Below are 20,548 nucleotides of genomic sequence, written 5' to 3'. Positions count from 1 at the left end.
TTTATAACAAATTTGTGATGGAATCATTAGACATTGCTGCTCAAGAACCCATTTTTACACCCCAAGGGGCATTTGATGATTTATAAACATCATCAAGATTATATATTCTATTTTGACTATTCAAAACATAAAACTGCAGTAAGATTTTACATGTACAATTAAATTATCCATTGAATTTAGTAAAACAGCATCACAGTAGAAAAATACAGTCATAAAATTAGCTCTTACATTTTTCTGGGGACAGAAAAGTAGAAGAAACGAGATTAAAAGTCCAAAAAAAAAAAAAAAAACAACCCAAAAAACACCACCAAAAACAGGGTGAGACAATCATTCATTTATTGGACAGGGCAAGGTCATTTAAAGATTGGAAACATATCCCAAAAACATGTGTTTAGTTTGGTGTTACAGGCATTGATGCTCACAACAAACATTACTCAATACTTCATGTAAACAGGCCACATACAACCAGGAAGATGCTGTCAAGCCACTGAGAAGCCACAATGCTTAGAAAACAATCATTAGGGAGTTACAGAGAATAATCGTCTCCAATTCATTGATATGCATATTCTGCGGCTGCACAGTATTTGGCTGGTTCCCTGGTTATTGAGTCGTTCTGTATTTTAAAGAGCCTTGATTGGTACACACTTCTGAATATCACTGACATCAGTCAAATAAAAGCTTAACTAGCTGACATCATATTTTTGAACTACCCTAGGCAATAACTGACTGTCTCATAGTACTGTAAATAAAATTCTGTACTTAGTACATTTAGCAGTGTTACAACGCATCCAAATCACCTTTAAGTCCTATGGTACATACTTGAAGAGACAGCAGAAACTCACTGGAGTAAATGAAAAAAGAAATTTGGGGAGCTCACCTGGCCTGAGGTATACAAGCTGCTAGCAAAGATAGACACACTTGAAAAACACTTGTCAATTATTTGCCAAGCCATTTGGCCTGATTTTTAGCAGGACTCTTCCCGACTGAGGAGGCAAAGATTTCAACATCCATTCTAGAGACTAGCCACAATATTTTAAGTAGTAATACATCATAAATGCTTGGTTATGAGGAAAAACTATTCGGCGTAAGATTCACGGAGAAAAACCTGTTAAGTATCTGGCCCTCCTGCCTGAAATCTATTGATTTTACCAACCACTCCCTTTCACAGCAGTAAGAGTTCTCAAGATGAGAAGAATTTTCTCACTCCAAATAGAAAACGACATTTGGGAATCCAGTCCCAAAAGACCAAATATTGTAGAATTCCATTTATATGAAACGATCAGAATAGGCAAATCTACAGAGAGAGATATAGATTAGTGGTCGCCAGGGGCTGGGGGTGGGTGGACACTGGGAGAAAATGAGAGGTGACTGCTCAAGGGTACAGGGTTTCTTTTTGGGGTAACAAAATGTTCTAAAATTGACTGTGGTCACAGTTACACCACTTTGTGAATACACTAAAAACCACTGAATTGTACCCTTAAAATGGGTGAATTGTAAGGTATGTGAATTATATCTCAATAATGTTACAAACACATTAAGAAAGGAAGACATACCTCAAAGAGAAGGAAATAAGAGGCTCTTCCAAACCAAATCATACTAGAAGAAAACAGTAGCCAAGTCTGATGGAAGGAGCTTGTTTCTTGCATTCTATTTTATCATCATCACTTTAACCCCTGACTTCACATTTTTAATTCATTTCTAAATTATTTTAGGTTATCAGCAGATTTCTAACTTTGTTCTCATTAGAGAGCAGAGTCAGTGTTCCACAGACAAACTGGGTTGGCGTTAACAAACCAAAACTAAACAACAGCAATAAAAACCCAATGAAAAAATAATCTCGTGCTTTGGGGCTATGTGTTACCAGTCAGAAGAGAAGAGCTGATGTTCATTTCTAATGGAAAATAAAATGCCTACAAGTACAATGGCATCTTATGACTCGTGCCTAAAGCACATTTCCTTTTCAAACCTGCATACAGTTATTCCCTTTACACCTATACAATTCAACAAAAGCAATGTTTTTATACCTGTACAATCCAACAAAAGCAACGTTCTCTACAAAGAATGTTGAGCTTCCTACAGCTCTCTAGCTCAAAGAGCTAGCCAATTTCCTTAAAAGTAAAATTACTGTTTCTAAAAATATCAACTGTGTATCCTCATCCTCACTTTCAGCAACATACAGTGAAGATGGAAAACTTGAAGCCTCTATAAATCAGAAACTACAAAACAATTTCTTAAATGACCTGATTTTTCTAAAAACCTTAAAAACATTAGTTCCAAATATTGAGAATATATTTGGCCCTATTCCTTTGAACTCTGTCTTTAGATTAATGACGAGTTTCCTTTATTTCACTTATTCACTAGTTTAGTATGAAATAAACAAGAGTTTGAATCAGTTAAACTGGCTAATGACAATTTTCCTCAACGATTTTTCTTCTGCATAGGCAAGATAATGAAATCACAAAAGGTCTTCAACTAGTCTTCAACTATTCTTACACTATATAATCAATTAGGGAAATTTTTACAGACAAATTAAGAGAACACAAGCAGCTTTACAGCAAGTTGAGCTTGTTAAATATATTTGTTCTGACAAAGAATTTCTGACACAAAAATTGCTCACTGCACACAGAATCTCAGAGAAATGATGAAACAAGACAGCCGATGGTAGAAGGTATATGGGAGCAGGGTAGGGTGAAAAGTCACAAATAAATTAAAAACTGGCAAGTACTTCTGAAGCAGAGCCACTTTTTAGGGGACACAAAAAAAACTGTTAAATCACCATTTTGGTCTCATTAGGGAAGTCCATTTGTTAAGAATTGAAGACCATTTTACCATAATTCACGCTGCAAAATGCAGCAGTCACACAGTATTTCCAAAAGGATTCCAAAAACTGTAGTGCAAAAGAAATCTAAAAAAATAAATAATCACAAAAACCACCAACATTTTTCAAGGAAATGTGTTCAAAACCGTGGCTTTTACAAAAGATGTGGATTTGATTTAAATGAAAAAAACATTCCTATATGAAATACCAAAGACTTATTTCACATATAACTTACACTGCATTAATGATTGGATTAACAGTATATAAATGAGGGCCATGGTTTTTTCTAAAGTAGGTCTGAAAGATCAATATAAATACTAATGGGGGCAGGGAGGAGTGTTTTATACCCCAAACTCCAATATTCCAGCTCTGTGTCCTGTCCTATTATTATAATTTGTAAAAATCTTAACGACGCAGCGATTCGAGTTTTCGTAACTTCAATGATGTGTTAGAGGACAATGCATCTTGGTTTGAAGAATTTGTTGTATCCGAAGGCCGGAAAAGTACTCGACCACGATGATTAAATACATAAAAGGATGGGTGATTCCTTAACGTATCAAATGTCCTTAAAAGAAAAAAAAGCATCAATTTTAGATAAACCTTTATAAAACCCTACTTGAAAATAAGTAGGCTTCTAATGAATTATCAATTTACTATGGGTTATATTTTTTAACAACTATTAACACATGAAATCAGACTGTAAATAATAATCATACTGTATCTCTTTTCCTATATAAAGAAAATAAGAAACCTGAAAAAGCAGCATAAAGCTCTCAAATTTCTTCTTTTTTAAAAAAATAGAGATAGGGTCTCATTCTGTTGCCCAGGCTGGAGTGCAATAGCGCAATCATAGCTCACTGCAGCCTCAAACTCCTGGACTCAAGCGACCCTCTCATCTCAGCCCCCCCAGGTGCTGGCACTACAGCTGCACACCACCACACATGGCTATTTTTTTTTTTTTTTTTTTGAGACGGAGTCTCGCTCTGTCGCCCAGGCTGGAGTGCAGTGGCCTGATCTCAGCTCACTGCAAGCTCCGCCTCCCCGGTTCACGCCATTCTCCTGCCTCAGCCTCCCGAGTAGCTGGGACTACAGGCGCCCGCCACCTCGCCCGGCTAGTTTTTTGTAGTTTTTTAGTAGAGACGGGGTTTCATCGTGTTAGCCAGGATGGTCTCGATCTCCTGACCTCGTGATCCGCCCGTCTCGGCCTCCCAAAGTGCTGGGATTACAGGCTTGAGCGACCGCGCCCGGCATGGCTATTTTTTTATTATTATTTTTTGTAGAGACAGGGTCTCCCAATGTTGCCCAGGTGGTCTCAGACTCCTGGGCTCAAGCAATTCTCCTACCTCAGCCTCTCAAAGAGCTGAGATTACAGGTGTGAGCCACCATGCCCGGCTTCTAATACATTTTTTAAATTCAGCCATTCCTTCCAGAATGCCTATGAATAACAACACAAATACTAGCTCAACTATTAATCTCCCCTGTAAATCTAACAGTAACCCATGCCGAACAGTCTTTTTAAAAAAGCAGCACATAGATTACAGCTTTGATTATTCTCATTTGGCCCTCATTATTCAAGCTATATGATCGTTTCACAGATCTGTTTTCCAAGAATCTTTCAAGTACAACAAAAAACTCCTTTTGGCCCTCTGTACCTACTATTGTCCAAACACATATTTTTCCACCACCTACTTAATGACATTGTTTTACTTCTTTCTTTCCTGGTCCCTTGCCTGTGATTCTTGGTAGACTCTTTGTAAGAGCAAGCAGTGATGACAGTAAAATATCCTTTCTACTTTTCCAGGGAGAGACATGTAGTCTAAAAGAGTTCAAATACTTTGGTCTGTGGCCTTTACGGTTTTTGTTTTTCAACATTATTTTCCTGGAAAGGATAGGAGAACTCTTCCTTTGATAAGAACTCAAATCTCAAGTCAGCCCACCTAAACATCCAAGCATACCCCCATACAAAAAAGGAGGCCTGATATGTAACTCCTTAAAATGTACATATTGGGCGGGGCACAGTGGCTCACACCTGTAATCCCAGAACTTTGGGAACCCAAGGCGGGTGGATCACTTGAGGTCAGGAGTTCGAGACCATCCTGGCCAACATGGTGAAACCCCGTCTCTACTAAAAATACAAAAATTAGTCGGGTGTGGTGGTAGGTGCCTGTAATCCCAGCTACTCAGCAGGCTGAGGCAGGAGAATCACTTGAACTTAGGAGGCAGAGGTTGCAGTGAGCCAAGATCATGCCACTGCACTCCAGCCTGGTTGATAGAGACTCTGTCCCCATAAATAAATAAAAATAAATAATAAAATGTACATAATGAACTAAAAGTAAAAGGGGGATATGACTTTCCTCTAACACATAAATGTTTACTGTGATTCCTTCTAAGAAAATATTGTAAAGGGGTATCATGTCCAGGATCAAGGAGGTGAGTAAAGTCCAGAGATAGAATCGAACAAACCTAAAGGGTGATTTTAGGAAAGTAAAAATATGAAAAATAAAAGCAAACACCGTTCATGAAAATAGCTTAGAAGTATTCCAGAAGAAAAAGGAAAGCAGAATAACAAATATACTTTTAATCCAGTAGTAGAAAAGGGCCTGGAAGCAGAGCTTATCTCACAGACTAGGTTCAAGTGAGAGAGGAAACAGAAAACCACTTATTCTCCCAAAGACTAAGCTGAGACAAGAGGATAGAAAGAGGATGGTAGGAAGAGAGGGATGGAAGGAGAGAGGAAGGGAGGGGGGAAGGAAGGGAGGGGGGAAAGAAGGGAGGGGGGAAGGGAGGAAGGTTAAAAATTCTGAGGCATTATTTTTCTATATATTTTCATCCATCTGTCCATACAACCAACCAATAATTTTAAGCAACGTATTTTTTTGATTCTACTGTGAATAATATGGCATTCATCTTCCATTTTTCTTACAGTATCAAATACCACCTCAATGTTTTTACCTCATTATTCACACAAACTACATAATCAAAATGTAGAAACAAAACCAACTTTTATGTACCAGAAAACGTACTTTTAAAAATTATGTGAATACAGCAAACCTCTATGAAATGCGATGCCTATGAAAAGAGAAAGACTTACTTATTTTTCAGTTCTGAAGTGGCATCCATGTCTTTAAATTCCCCTGCAATATGAACTATACCATAACAGGTAACCGCAAAGGCCAGAAGTGTCTGAAGCACTATCTGTGAGTATAAAGATTGAGATTACTAAATAACACAAACATTATTATAAACATTTACAATTTCCTCTCTACCTCTTTATCGCCTCTAACAGGTAGTCCTCTCAGGGCCACCATCAGGGAGACAATGCTCACTTGAAATGATTGGGATTCAGATGCAATACAATCTATAAATTCTGTGGCTTGGCTGCAAAAATACCTCTGATGCTTCAATAAATAAATCTAGTGACATGTTCAAATAAGCAAAATCACTGAGTACTGAATGGTACTGAGCCACTTAGAACTCAATGATCAAATATTACCTGCTTCCAAGAGCAACTAAGAATTTTTAAGGTATTATTGTTTTTGTTTTTCGCTTTTTGTTTTTGAGACGGAGTTTCCCTCTTGTTATCCAGGCTGGAGTGCAATGACGCTATCTCGGCTCACTGCAAACTCCACCTCCCAGGTTCAAGCAATTCTCCTGTCTCAGCCTCTTGAATAGATTACTGGCATGCGCCACCATGCCCGGCTAATTTTGTATTTTTAGTAGAGACGGGGTTTCTCCATGTTGGTCAGGCTGGTCTTGAACTCCCGACCTCAGATGATCTGCTCGCCACGGCTTCCCAAAGTGCTGGGATTACAGGCGTGAGCCACCATGCCCAGCCAGTATTATTGTTACATATCATAGAGTGCAGAAAGCGTATGTACACAGTATAAAGCAATTAAAAGAACATGTACCCACCACCCAGTTTAAGAAATAGACCATTCCTAGTACCTTTCAAATCCCACATTCCTAGTACCTTTCAAATCCCACATGTCCCTCTCAGATTATATCCTTTACCTTCCCTCTCAAAGTTAACTATTGTCCTGAATTGTATATTACTCAGTTTCTTGCTTTTCTTGATAATTTTACCAGCTATTAAATATATATGAATCTCTAAAACATATATGCCTTACTTTTGCCCATACTGAACTTTATTTAAATGGACTCAAATGTATTCTTTTGTGTCTAGCTTTCCTCGCTCAACATTACGTCATTGTGTGTGTGTGTGTGTGTGTGTGTTTTATTTTTCTTTTTCTGAGATGGAATCTTGCTCTGTCACCCAGGCTGTAGTGCAGTGGTGCAATCTCAGCTCACTGCAACCTCGGCCTCCCAGGTTCAAGCGATTCTCATGCCTCAGCCCCCCAAGTAGCTAGGATTACAGGTGCCCGCCACTGCACCCGGCCAATTTTTGCATTTTTAGTAGAGATGGGGTTTCACCATGTTGGCCAGGCTGGTTTCAAACTCTGACCTCAGGTGATCCACCCGTCTCAGCCTCCCAAATTGCTGGGATTACATGCATGAGCCCCCGCGCTTGGCCAGTTTTCGCTGTGCTTTGTATTTCATGATATGAAAAATACCACCATTTATCCATTCTGCTGTTGCTGTTGGATATGTGGGTTGTTTCCTGTTACTTTCACAATCAACATGAATATTCATATGCATGTCTCTCAGTTCACACATGGAAATATTGAGTGTAGAGTATGCACACGTTCAATTTTATTGGGTAATACCAACTGCTTTCCAAAGAGGTTGAGCAAGCAAAGCCGCGGAATGTTTTAACCAACATGGGATTACAGGCATGTTCAGATTATAGAAAAAAGTTCTTTAAAATAGACATAAATGTGTGTGTGTGTGTGTATGTGAATCCACCACAAAAAAAAAAAAAAAAAAAAAAAAGGTGATAGGAGGAGTTAATAGCCTCATCAATCATACCTTTAATTACAGACAAATAAAGTCAAAATTAGCCACAATCTATTTTCCTGTTTAAATTAAAATCTAACATCATATACGATACCAATTTACATTCCCACCACCAGTCTACCAAGAACACTTGGCTTTTGTTTTTGTTTTTAAGATGGAGTCTCACTCTGTCGCCCAGGTTGGAGTGCAGTGGCATGATCTTGGCTCACTGCAACCTCTGCCTCCCGGGTTCAAATGATACTCCTGCCTCAGTCTCCTGAGTATCTGGGATTACAGGCACCCACCACCACACCCAGCTAATTTTTTGTGTTTTTAGTAGAGACAGGGTTTCACCGTGTTAGCCAGGATGGCCTTGATCTCCTAACCTCGTGATCTGCCTGCCTCGGCCTCCCAAAGTGCTGGGATTACAGGCTTGAGCCACCATGCCTGGCCAGAAGACTTGTTTTATACAATGCAGTCACAGGCACTTTTAACGAGAATCTATATGATCTGTCATGAAAATAAGACTGAAGTTGTTATGTAATAAAAAAGTTAATTATAAAACTATGCATATATACACATGTATAGCTTTTTAAAGAAAAAAAGGCCGGGCGCGGTAGCTCAAGCCTGTAATCCCAGCACTTTGGGAGGCCGAGACGGGCGGATCACAAGGTCAGGAGATCGAGACCATCCTGGCTAACACGGCGAAACCCCGTCTCTACTAAAAACACAAAAAATTAGCCGGGCGAGGTGGCGGCGCCTGTAGTCCCAGCTACTCGGGAGGCTGAGGCAGGAGAATGGCGGGAACCCGGGAGGCGGAGCTTGCAGTGAGCTGAGATCCGGCCACTGCACTCCAGCCTGGGCGACAGAGCGAGACTCCGTCTCAAAAAAAAAAAAAAAAAAAAAAAAAAAAAAGAAAAAATAATATGTGTTTGGATTAGGTAAAACTACACATACATAATGTTTGTGTATAGGAACAAGACTGAACTACTGCTATACTCCAAACTGTTGGGAGTAGAAGTGGAACTGCCAAGGAATGGGGTCAGTTTTTCTGTTGTTGGGTGTTCTGATAATTGTGTAGGGTCAGTTTTAGTTTTTACTGTTTGACTCTGTTACAAAGAACTTACTACTTGTGTAATTTCAAGTCTAGTAAAGATAAAAATTGTGAGTGATGCTGGAATACTTACCATTTTAGTTTAAAAAACACTTTCCTGGCCGGGCGCTGTAATCCCAGCACTTTGGGAGGCTGAGGGGGGTGGATCACCTGAGGTCAGGAGTTCAAGACTAGCCTGGCCAACATGGAGAAACCCTGTCTCTACTAAAAATATAAAAAAATTAGCCGGGCATGGTGGTGGGTGCCTGTAATCCCAGCAACTTGGGAGGCTGAGGCAGGAGAATTGCTTGAACCTGGGAGGCAGAGGTTGCAATGAGCCCAGATCACGTCACTGCACTCCGGCCTGGGCAACAAGAGCAAAACACTGTCTCAAAAAAAGAAAAAAAAAAAAAAAAACCACTTTCATTTTACCACCTATGTATGTCCCTAAACACTGTATTGTTGGCTTTATTTCCTTTACATAAAAAAGAACTTTTCTAAGCAATAAAGCTAAATAATCAACTTTTTAAGTCCATCCCATACTATGGACAGAGCATCTTCTAGAAAGACTATTTCGACTACAGCTCTGGAAACCAAATAGAGAAAGCTTTCCAAATCTTTGAGCTTTGTGAGTGATGAAAAGTGGAGATCAGAGGCCAGGCGTGGTGGTTCATGCCTGTAATCCCAGCACTTTGGGAGGCCGAGGCGGGCAGATCGCAAGGTCAGGAGATCGAGACCATCCTGGCTAACACGGTGAAACCCTGTCTCTACTAAAAATACAAAAAATTAGCCAGGCACAGTGGCGGGCGCCTGTAGTCCCAGCTACTCAGGAGGCTGTGGCAGGAAAATGGCGTGAACCTGGGAGGTAGAGTGTGCAGTGAGCCAATATCACACCACTGCACTCCAGCCTGGGCAACAGAGTGAGACTCCATCTCAAAAAAAAAAAAAAAAAGTGGAGATCAGATGTTATTTCATGTCTGGAAAATTTTAAGAGTATAAAAACCAGTAAAAAAAATTATTATGAGCCATGTGGCTAATTTTAAACATACATGTAATGGAATATAAATGACCAACTTACGTCTATTGGCAGTGATTCATCTTCTTTTTCTGTTAATCGCATATAAGAACGATCTATAAACCAGAAGCATACCATTAAGGAAATTGTAGCTCATTTTTCTTTCTTAAAATGAAGCAAATCAATATACCAAAGAAGTGGCTAACTTATATGCTACATAAAGTAATGCTAATCCTGGATTCCTCAAAACCTTCTATCTTCTAAGGCAGTCAGCCTATCTTAGTCAACTATTTTATTTTCATCATGACCTGCTTTGTCACCTTATAAAATGGGTAAGAGTGACAAGTGAGCAAGTATGAGGCAGAAATACCTCAGTATAATTTTTCTTTCATTATTATAGAAATACTAGAAACTTCTAAAAACTGTTACACTAACTCGTCAAAGAAATCACAATTATTTAAAAAGTAAAGTCTACAGAAAATCTCAACTCTGAAATAGCACCACCACTGTATGGACAAAATAATACTGGTATGGAAATGGTTCTCCTGAGAGGGTACGCCGGGGCAGTGGTGGAACAGGAATTCCATGAAATCAATTTCTGCCTCTACTAGTTAATTATAATTCTGCTGCTGCTGCCTTAACCTCAGGAGACAGCAAGGGATAAAAGAAAAGGATCAGGATTTGGAAACTGGTAAGCCTAAATCAGTGCCAGCTCTTCAATTTACTATAATTTCATTTAATTAAAGAAGCCCTCAGTGATCATAATACATATCTCAAGTTCAGAGTGTTAAAATGGGGGGTGTCTTAGAATCAAAGAAATACAGTATCTATTTTTTTTCATTACCTGAATTTCCACAACGGTAAAATGAGAATAATGTGAGGTGAGGATTAAACAAGATACAGTAAATGACTGGTGCCCTATTACAACAAAGTTCATTACAGCAAAGATGAGCATGCCGCAGCGCCACATTGTGCTATCTGCTGCCACAGTCTGACATGACACACTTAAGTCTTAAAGGTATATATTACTCTCTCCCTGAGCATTATATATAAAGAGGTCTCACTGCAGTGGCAAATCCACAAGGCATTCTCATCACCCAAAACATAAAATACAAAAATCTTAATTCTAGATGAACCTAGGGCAATCCCTATGTAATAGTACTTTGGACTAAATAAACTGTTTTTGAGTGCATGTGTATTGACTCTTAAAGAAGAATGTGTTTAGAGACATTTCTTTAGTTTTAACCTATAGGTCTGTCATGAAGACAAGTGTAAAAGAAACATCAAACCAATACCAAAAATCGATTTTGACTAAACTCCTATCTGGTTCAATTCCTAGCTAGCTTGCTAGTTTGCATGAAGCCTCGTCTGCTGCTAACACTACCTTTAACCAGGAATTTCCTCATCTGTAAAATGAAGGGGTTGGACTTCAGTAAACTCCAAGGGCACTTCTCGCCCTACAATCTTATAATTCTACAGTTAAAACTTACTGTAGAAAATGACACAGTACTCCAGTGCATCCTAATCTCCTCTAGGACAGTGTTTCTCAAACTAATGTGCATACAAATCACCTGGGGATCTTATTAAAACCCAGATTCTGATTGAACAGAATTCTGATTCTGTTAAAACCCAGATTCTGATTGAACAGCGTCTTCTAACTACCTGCCAGGTGATGCTCATGATGCTGGTCTGTTGATCACACTGTAAGCAGAAAGGATCTAGGATACTTTCCTTAACCTCCCAGTTCCCCCAAAATATGACTGTCCCTGCTTCCACGCATCCTTATATACTTTTAGCATATCACTTTACTGTAATTACTTCTCGATCCAGTTGCTTTCCTCTAGACTTTGAACTGGCTCAGGGCATCACTGTATCTCTAGCACCTAACCACAGCACAATTTCAACCAGCGACCCAAAACTGAATTTCATAACGCACTGTAGCACAAATCTTTTGCCCAAGGTCACACAGATGTAGCGGTAATGCAAGTTTTTAACAACCAGCCCTTGAGACTCCCAGTCCAGTGCTCTTTCTCCTGTACCACAGTGCCTCCCTGAGGCAATCGGTCACTTAACTACTCAGTCTCTGCCTGGACAGCCCAAGAGTGCCCAAGATGTTGTCCACTTGGTTGTCGTGGGATCATGAGCATCCAAAGTTCTCAATCTCACAACTGTGCCTGATCTGCCCCATGCTGGATCTGACATCACTTGTCCTGGATTCCTGGAGACTCCTATTCTGAATCCTCTCCCAGACACCTCCTTCCAACCTTCCTCCAATTTCAGATGCCACACTATCTTCAAATTCAAACTCCGAACCTTCCACTGGGAACTCCTGCACTGATTTTCTTAGTCACACCAAACTGTAAGGTCTCAAAGGACCATTAATCGGACACTCGGTCCGATGGTCCCTTAGAAGTGCGCCCACACACCGCCCCTAGGGTTTCACACCGAAGCGGTCCCCGTGCCCCAGGCACTTACGCTGCGCCGCGGAAAAGGCGGCGTGGGCTAGGGCAAAGAGACCGATGCCCACCAGCCCCTTCCACAGCGACGGCGCCATGATGCCGAAGGAGCAGCAGCCCAGCAAAAGAAGCGAAGGGCGGCGGAGCTGTTTCTTCTTCCACCGGCGGGTGTCCGCGCGCCGCAGAAAGATGACGTCACTGAAGTCCTGAGCGCGAAGTGTCTCAGTGGTGGAAAAGGCAGAGGGCCGTGAGAAAACGGAAACAGGAATGCCGGGAAGAAGGAGAAAGCTACACGGAAAAAGGTCCGCGAGAACCCACGAACCTGCGCTATGGAGGCCCTCTCTGGGAGGGGCGGAGCTCAACGGAGTCGTAAACGAAGAGGCAAAAGCCGGAGCAATGGGGAAGCGAAGAGGAAGGGCGCCGGCAAATAAGCGCGGGCCGCGAGAGGAGGAGGTGGGGCCGAGGGGCGGGGAGGAGGTGGGGCCGAGGGGCGGGGAGGAGGTGGGGCCGAGGGGCGGGGCTGGGGGCGTTGGGGAAAGGCGGTAGGTGCTGGATACAGACCCCGGACAGTTGTGTTTTGTGGGTTGGTTGGTTTTGGGTTTTCTTCAAACTGTGCCTTTTGTTTTCTGTAGGCCTTTCCTGTGCTTCAACTCTCTGGGAACTGGCACTGCGGAAAGAGGCAAGGGTGTTAAAACGAGGAGGCAGTGTCAAGGACAAAATCCCAGGATTTAGAGCCCCAAACACTTGGCCCGCAGGAAGTGCTCAGTAAACCCTTTTAAGGTCCTGGAGGAAGATTCGCGCAAAAAAGAGGTGTAGCTTGCGGGGAGTGTTTTGTCATGAAAAGAACCAGCTTACATTAAGGAAGAAATGAAAGAGGAAATTTTAAAATGCTAATAATGCGGTCTTCTTGTCTCTAACTCTGATCCGGGTAAAACGTATACTCCCCTATCCATTTTTCTTTGTCTTCATCTCCTAAAATGTAGACATTTAATAGTGAGCTTCTCCCCTTGACCTCATCACTCTGCTGTCCCCTGGCGAGTTCACCCATTCATTCCCACCGCTTCAGCCAGCAAAGGTATTACAGTGATTCCAAAACGACATCTTTATCACAAATATCTCTCCTTAGCTCCAGGGCTGCATTTCTGACTACCTGCTAGGCATTTATTTCCTGTGGCACTTCAAACGTAATATGGCCAAAATGGAATTCATCTTTTTTTTCCAAATTCTGCACCAGTTCCTCCAGTGACCCCTGACTGAGTGGTAAAGCTTTGTAAACTGCATATCACAAGGTAAACACAAAGTATGATCACCATTCTTTTCCTTTAACCCAATCAGAGTTCTACGTTTTAGTTGCATCAATTTGCTTTTGTTCAAAGATGCCTCCAATCCTGATCACCCCTTTTAAATGTGCAAAATTCCTATTCCTGATCCCCTTACTCTGTTCTACCTTTTATATCACTTTCTAACACTATACTATATAATTTACCTGTTTATTATGTTCGTTGTGTTACTGTTTACTGCCTTTCTCCACTGGAATGTAAGCTCTGAGAGGACAGAGATTTCTCTGTACCTAAAACTTTGACTGTCATATGGTAAGCATTCAATAAATGCTTGTTGAATGACAAATGAATGAATTGTGGAAAAGAAGTGGGAGAGTATCCCTATTTGAAAGGATCTCTACAGAGAGTCCTTCCAATCTTTTGAATTGGGCTCAAAAATCCCTATAGACTTGCATGTACTCTCACATTTTGACAACCTTTTGATGGTAAACATTTTCCGATATGCTTGAGCTTCCTCAAAGCCAGAGAAAACAAATAAGACATCTCATTAGCTGGGCATAGTAGCACATGCTTGTAGTCCTAGCTACTTGGGAAGCTAAGGAAGGAGGATTGTTTGATCCCAGGAGTTCAAGGCTGCAGTGAGCCGTGATTATGCCACTGCACTACACCCTGAGTGACAGAGCGAGACGCTTTCTCTAACCAAAAAAAAAAAAAAAAAGAAGAAGAAGAAGACATCTAAGATGAATCATATTTACTCAACTTTACTTATATAATTTTTGTGCAGGATCTCATTTTCCAAACCTTTAGTCATGGTCATTATTCTTTTCTGGGCCCTCTCCAATTTCTTCACCTCTAAGACAAAATTTTACACAATACTTGATCGATGTCAAGTGCAGTATAATGCATTCCTTACAAATGTAGTTCTATTTATAAACTTCACAATCAGGAAGAACCAGGAGATAATCTCTCTGTAGTTGACAGGAAAGTGCTTCCTTCTCTGCCCCTGGGAGGTAGTAAGATAGAAAAGATAGTTGACCAAAAAACTCTTACAGCTTTGTTTTAGCTAAGATAATAGTCAAATTGAAATTAGCCTTTTCAGATCCCCTATAAAATTACCCCTTCTTCAAGACCAGCCTGGCCAACATGGTGAAACCCCATCTCTATTAAAAATACAAAAAAGTTAGCCAGGCGTGGTGGTGGGCGCCTGTAATTCCAACTACTCAGGAGGCTGAGGCAGGAGAATCACTTGAACCCACGAGGCGGAGGTTGCAGTGAGCCAAGATCGCACCATTGCACTCCAGCCTGGGCAACAAGAGAGAAACTCCACCTCAAAAAAAAAAAAAAAAAAAGAAAAAGAAAAAACCATTTTAATATCAATTTATCTGAAGCAGAAAATGATTAAGAGTTTTCTTGTAAGACCTGAGCTATGGTTCTTTTCCTTTAAAAAGATGAGGTTATAGGAAAAAGGAAATTCAATAATGAATCTGGTATTTGTATAAACCACCGACGCCTTATCCTAGTCTTCGGGGAGGTCACCCATGTCCAGATATTGAGTTTTGTTTTCTCTATTGCCTTGTTAAGATGCATTTCTCACGCTCTTCTTTTTTACCTGTTTACCCATATATTGAGTGCAAGAGAAACTAGCCTTGTTTCACGTTTTCTAGTAATACATGGTTAAATTATGTTCAGGGAGTGAGATTTTAATTGTCTTTTCTGTAGATTCCAACCTGAAGGGAAGCCAAGGTATTCATAGTCACAGTTACCAAGGACTCTATCACTGAAACAAGTACCTTGGGTTCACTCATACATGGTTCTTTAAGTTGCAGTTAATCCCAAAGGTGCAAGGTACAGCTAGTGGTAGCACTATTTTCATGAGCTTTTAGAACAAAAGTCAAACCTCATGAGAAAGTGCATTTAAATTCCTAAGTGACCCAGAAGTGCTGTTTGTTTTTCCAAAGAAAGAACCATTTTCCATATGTACCTTGGATAAATGATGTGGATGTTATTAAAGATGGGGATAATGGTCTCTAAAGCGTTTCCTACTGAGATGTTATTTGTGAAGACTCATCATGTTTCCCAGGGTAGTTCACTGAATAGAGAAAGCACTGCTATCCCAGACTTGTCTTCAGGCTAATTGACTTTATTACATGCCACCCAGCTCCACGAGTATCTTCACACACTACTTATCCACGTCTCCATTTTCCATGCAGATTCTCCCTCTCTCTGGCACACTCTGTCCTTTCCCACCTGGTTCAAAATTCCACTTTCCTTAGGAATATGCTCCTGACTATTATAGATATTTATGATGTATATATCTATTGTAGGCACTAAACGTTTCTTCGAGCTATTTATATTTTGTACAACCTCTCTGGGTAACACATTCTAGAAGTTTACTACCTGCTGAGTAAACTAGTACTTTCAATATTGAAATCGCATCCTGTTTACTTTTTTCATCTTTACCAAAGTGGTATGAGCTCACTGTAAGAAATTCAAGCAATAAAAAAAGTATTTGTCTTGAGGCATTGAGTGGTACCTTGGTATTTTAAGTTTTGAATCTTAGTAAACAGTACTGTGGTTACATGATTCATATCTTTAAGTTTTGTTTATTTACTGGATGATTTACATTACAGTGGTTAAAAGCATATGCTCTGGAATCCTATTGGGTTTGAATCCTTGCTTTTCCTTTTCTACCTCTGAGAGATCGGAGAAGTTACTTAACTTCACCATGCCCCAGTTTTCTCATCTGTGAAGTGAGGATAATAATAGTGTTTACCTGCCTAGGTTGTTATCAGCATTGAGTGAGATGATACATATAAAGTGATTAGAATAGTCTTACACATAGTAAACACTAAATAAATGTTAGCCATTGTTGTTGTTGCTATTGACTCTTCTAGCTATTTTTCCAAGCTAAAGAGGTTCCTTACCTTTTTAGTCTTTCCGAAAACGTCAGTTGCTTCTCCCCTTTGACTATTTTAATTGCTCTTCTCTGGACCATTTCCAGATCTACTAATATTTCTCTTAGGGTTTCATTACCACATCTGCACAAAGTATCCTAGGTTACTTGTATGAGGTTAATATGATTATTCATTTCAAATAGCCTTCCTAGCTGGGCGCGGTGGCTCACGCTTGTAATCCCAGCACTTTGGGAAGCTGAGGCGGGCAGATCACTTGAGGTCAGGAGTTCAAGACCAGCCTAGCCAACATGGTGAAACCCCATCTCTACTAAAAATACAAAAATTAGCCAGGTGTGGTGGTGCATGCCTGTAATCCCAGCTACTTGGGAGGCTGAGGCAGGAGAATCACTTGAACCTGGGAGGTGGAGGTTGCAGTGAGCCAAGATCACACCACCGCACTCCAGCCCGGGCAACAGAGCAAGATTCCATCTCAAAAAAAAAAAAAAAAAGAAAAGAAAAAGAAAAAATCAAATAACCTTGCTAATGACACTGCAAATCTTATTTGCTCTTTGAGCACATTGGGTTGGTCTGTTGAGAAAATAAACTGAAACTGATCCAGTAGTCCTGTAGACTGTTCTTTTTGATAAACGTAGAAATTGATCCTTCTGGTCTTAAAACTTGAAACTTACATTTGTTTGATCTGAGTTCCTTTCTCAGGAAAGGACCTTCAGGCCTCTCAAAAAAAAGCATCAAGTAACTGAAATTCACCAGACCACCACAGCAGATACCACCACACCAGATGCCAGACCCCTCATTCATCATGATTGCTTCCTTTCCCCTCCCCACTTTTTGTCTTCTTATACATTATTGCATTTCTTCCCTGCTTTGTAAACCCCTAGTTTTAGTCGGTCAGGGAGATGGATTTGAGACTGAGCTCCCATCTTCTCCGCTGCAGCACCCAATTAAAGCTTTCTTCCTTGGCAGTACTCACTGTCTCAGTGATTGGTTTTCTGTGCAGCGAGCAGCAGGGCCTAGATGGGACTCCTGGTATTTCAGTAACAAAACTGAAAACCTCAGCATCCTTATCCTGGGTATATCTGTGACCTATTCTTTGTTCCACACGAATATAGGCATTTTCTATACTACTACCTCAAGTCCAAGTCTCTTTACACCTTCTCTTCTTTGGCGCTGTCACAGCGTCAATATTATGCATATAGCTCAAAAATCCATCGCTGGTCCAGTCTTTACTCCTGAACTGCAGAGCCAAGTTTCTAAGTGCCTATGTTGACATCTGTTCTTGGATATCCTACCAGTTCCTTAAATCCAACCTGTCTATAGTTGAGCTCTACTTTCTGACTCCCACATTAATGCTACTGACAGCCCTCTGTTTTTCAGTTATGCAAGTTCAAACCTTTGGAGTCATCTCTCAGTTCTTCTTCCTCAGGCACTCCCCACTCACCCACCCAATCAATTCCAAGACAGGTTAATCCTACCTCTGCATTGGCTCTTTGCATCTAACTTTCCATATACATTCCTACTGCACCTGCTAAGTTAAGGCCTCACTACTTTTCAGCAAGATGACCTTTCTAACCTCCTAACTGGCCTCCCTAGTACTTATCTTTCCACATTTCTTCTTTTTTTTTTTTTTTTTATTGAAATGCGGTCTTGCTCTGTTGCCCAGGCTGGAGTGCAGTGGCACGATCTCAGCTCACTGCAACCTCCACCTCCCAGGTCCAAGCGATTCTCCCACCTCAGCCTCCCGAGTAGCTGGAATTACAGGTGCACACCACCACGCCCAGCTAATTTTTGTATTTTTAGTAGAGATGGTGTTTCACCATGTTGCCCAGGCTGGTCTTGAACTCTTGACCTCAAGTGATCTGCCCACCTTAGCCACCCAAAATACTGGGATTACAGGCATGAGTCACTGCACTGGCCTCCACATTTCATTCACCCTCTTTCCTGTTGCCAAATTAATATTGGGGAGGTTTTTGACCAGGAAAATGAATGAGTTAAAATTTTCTGTGGCATAGAGAACTTCCACAATATGACATCAACCTAGTTTTTCAGCCTGTCCCCAATATGTGATTTTTTTTTTTTTTTTTTTTTTTTTTTTAAGGACAGAGTCTCACTCTGTTGCCCAGGCTGCAGTGCAATGGTGCAGTCTCGGCTCACTGCAACCTTGGCCTCCCCGGTTCAAGTGATTCTCCTGCCTCAGCCTCCCGCCAATACATGAATTATTCAATTCGGTGTTTATCAAGCACCTCCAATGAATCAATGACTATGTTGACTAAACTTATCTATGCTGTTCAGTCATCTAGTATTACACTGAGTGAAGCTCTCTTTTCAGTGTATCCTTGAATTGAATCTCTCTACCTGGAAAAATGTAATGTTATCTGCAGATATGAAGACTTCTTTGGCACTTAATTAAATTTAAGAGATATTTATTTATTATTTTTAGAGTCGGGGTCTCACTCTGTTGTCTAGGCTGGAGTGCAGTGGCATGATCATAGGTCACCGTAACCTCGAACTTCTGGGCTCAAGCAATCCTCCCACCTCAGCTTCCGAAATAGTTGGGACCACAGGTGCACACCACCATACCTAGCTAATTTTTAAAATTTTTGTAGAGATGAGTTCTCACTATGTTGCCCAGGCTGGTCTCAAACTTCTGGCCTTAAACAATCCTCCTGCCTCAGCCTCCTAAAGTGCTGGGATTATAGGTGTGAGCCACCATGCTTGGCCTAAGAGACATTTATTGATGCACAGATATGTTTTATTAAGTTTCTGTTTTGGTTAGGCCTTATGCTAGATGCTGTCTGTAAGGAAATAAATGAAGCCTAGTTCCTGCCCTCAAGATGCTCATGACCTGTTGAATGACGAACTTGTCAATCAAACATGACAATACATCATGAGAGCTACTAGGATAGAGATCTTCCCAGGGGGCCATGGAACCCTTTCTGAAGAGGGGCCCTGTATTAGTCTATTCTCACACCGCTACAATGAACTACCTGAGGACTGGGTAATTTATGAAGAAAAGAGGTTTAATTGACTCACAGTTCTGGAGGCTGTACAGGAAGCATGACTTGGGGAGGGGGATCTCAGGCAACTTGCAATCATGGTGGAAGGCAAAAAGGAAGCAAGGAATGTCTTCTTATGGCAGCAGGAAACAAAGAGCGAGGGAGGAACCGCCACACACTTTTAAACCCTCAGATAGCCTGAGAACGCACTCACTATCACAAGAACAGCATGGGGGAAATTGTCCCCATGATCCAATCGCCTCCCACCAGGTCCCTCCCCCAACACGTGGGGATGACAATTCTACATGAGATTTGGATGGGGAGACAGAGCCTAACCATATCAGGCTCCTAACTCAGCCTGAGGGCATCCTGGAAAATTTGGTGATCTTTAATCTGAGTTTTGTCAGACAAGTAGAACTTAGTTAGGTGAGGGAAAAAGTTGAGGACTATCTAAGCAGAAGGAACACATGGAAAGGCACATAGATGGCAAGAAACCACATGAAGCATTCAAGGAACTAGAAGGAATTCAGAATGGCGGAAGCAAAATATATTTGGGAAATACGGACAGGATATAAGGATGAAGAGGCAGTCTGGAGGCAGGGTGTGTGGGGCATTGGGTGTCAGGCTAAGGAGCCATAGCCAAAAGCAAGGCGGGGGTATTAGAGGATTTGTGTTCCAGAATCACCCCTCTTATAAAAGTGTAGAGGAATGATTGGCAGAGACTAAAGAAAAGGTCAGCATATCTTTCTGGCAAAAGGCCAGATACTATATATGTAGACTTTGCAGTCCACAGTCTCTTTCATAACTGCTCAACTCTGCCCTTGTAGCGCTAAAGCAGCCATAGACAATAAGTAAAGGAATGGACATAGCCATGATTGTCTCGATCTCCTGACCTCGTGATCTGCCCGTCTCGGCCTCCCAAAGTGCTGGGATTACAGGCTTGAGCCACCGCGCCCGGCCTCAGCCCTTAAAACATGTGAAAAACATTCTTAGTTTCAAGACATACAAAAAGAGGTAGGAGGCTGGATTTGGCCCTCAGACTGTAGTCTGATTTTTGATAATCCCTGGACTATCCCTGCACTCCC

General features: G+C 41.1%; 1 protein-coding gene across 1 annotated transcript; it reads right to left on the bottom strand.

Annotated features, from left to right (window-relative positions):
- Positions 1-314: 314 nt before the first annotated feature.
- MMGT1 (membrane magnesium transporter 1) lies at positions 315-12,741 on the bottom strand. Its single transcript, XM_009198331.3, has 4 exons — positions 12,295-12,741; positions 9,883-9,935; positions 5,910-6,013; positions 315-3,383 (listed from the first exon to the last, which is right to left on the bottom strand). The coding sequence occupies exons 1-4, from the start codon at positions 12,371-12,373 to the stop codon at positions 3,224-3,226; spliced, it is 396 nt and encodes a 131-aa protein (XP_009196595.1). The 5' UTR covers positions 12,374-12,741; the 3' UTR covers positions 315-3,223.
- Between the last annotated feature and the right edge of the window lie 7,807 nt (positions 12,742-20,548).

The sequence above is a fragment of the Papio anubis genome, chromosome X, assembly GCF_008728515.1.
Source record: "Papio anubis isolate 15944 chromosome X, Panubis1.0, whole genome shotgun sequence".
NCBI classification, from domain to species: Eukaryota; Metazoa; Chordata; class Mammalia; order Primates; family Cercopithecidae; genus Papio; species Papio anubis.
Note: the sequence above shows the minus strand (reverse complement) of the source record. Positions and strands in the feature narration are given on the sequence as shown.

Coding starts and splice junctions, on each gene's coding strand:
- MMGT1 (XM_009198331.3), bottom strand. CDS start 12,373: ATGGCGCCGTCGCTGTGGAAGGGGCTGGTGGGCATCGGTCTCTTTGCC. Junction 9,936..12,294: donor CGCCTTTTCCGCGGCGCAGC/GTAAGTGCCTGG, acceptor TCTGGTTTATAG/ATCGTTCTTATATGCGATTA. Junction 3,384..5,909: donor ACTTCAGAACTGAAAAATAA/GTAAGTCTTTCT, acceptor TTTTCTTTTAAG/GACATTTGATACGTTAAGGA.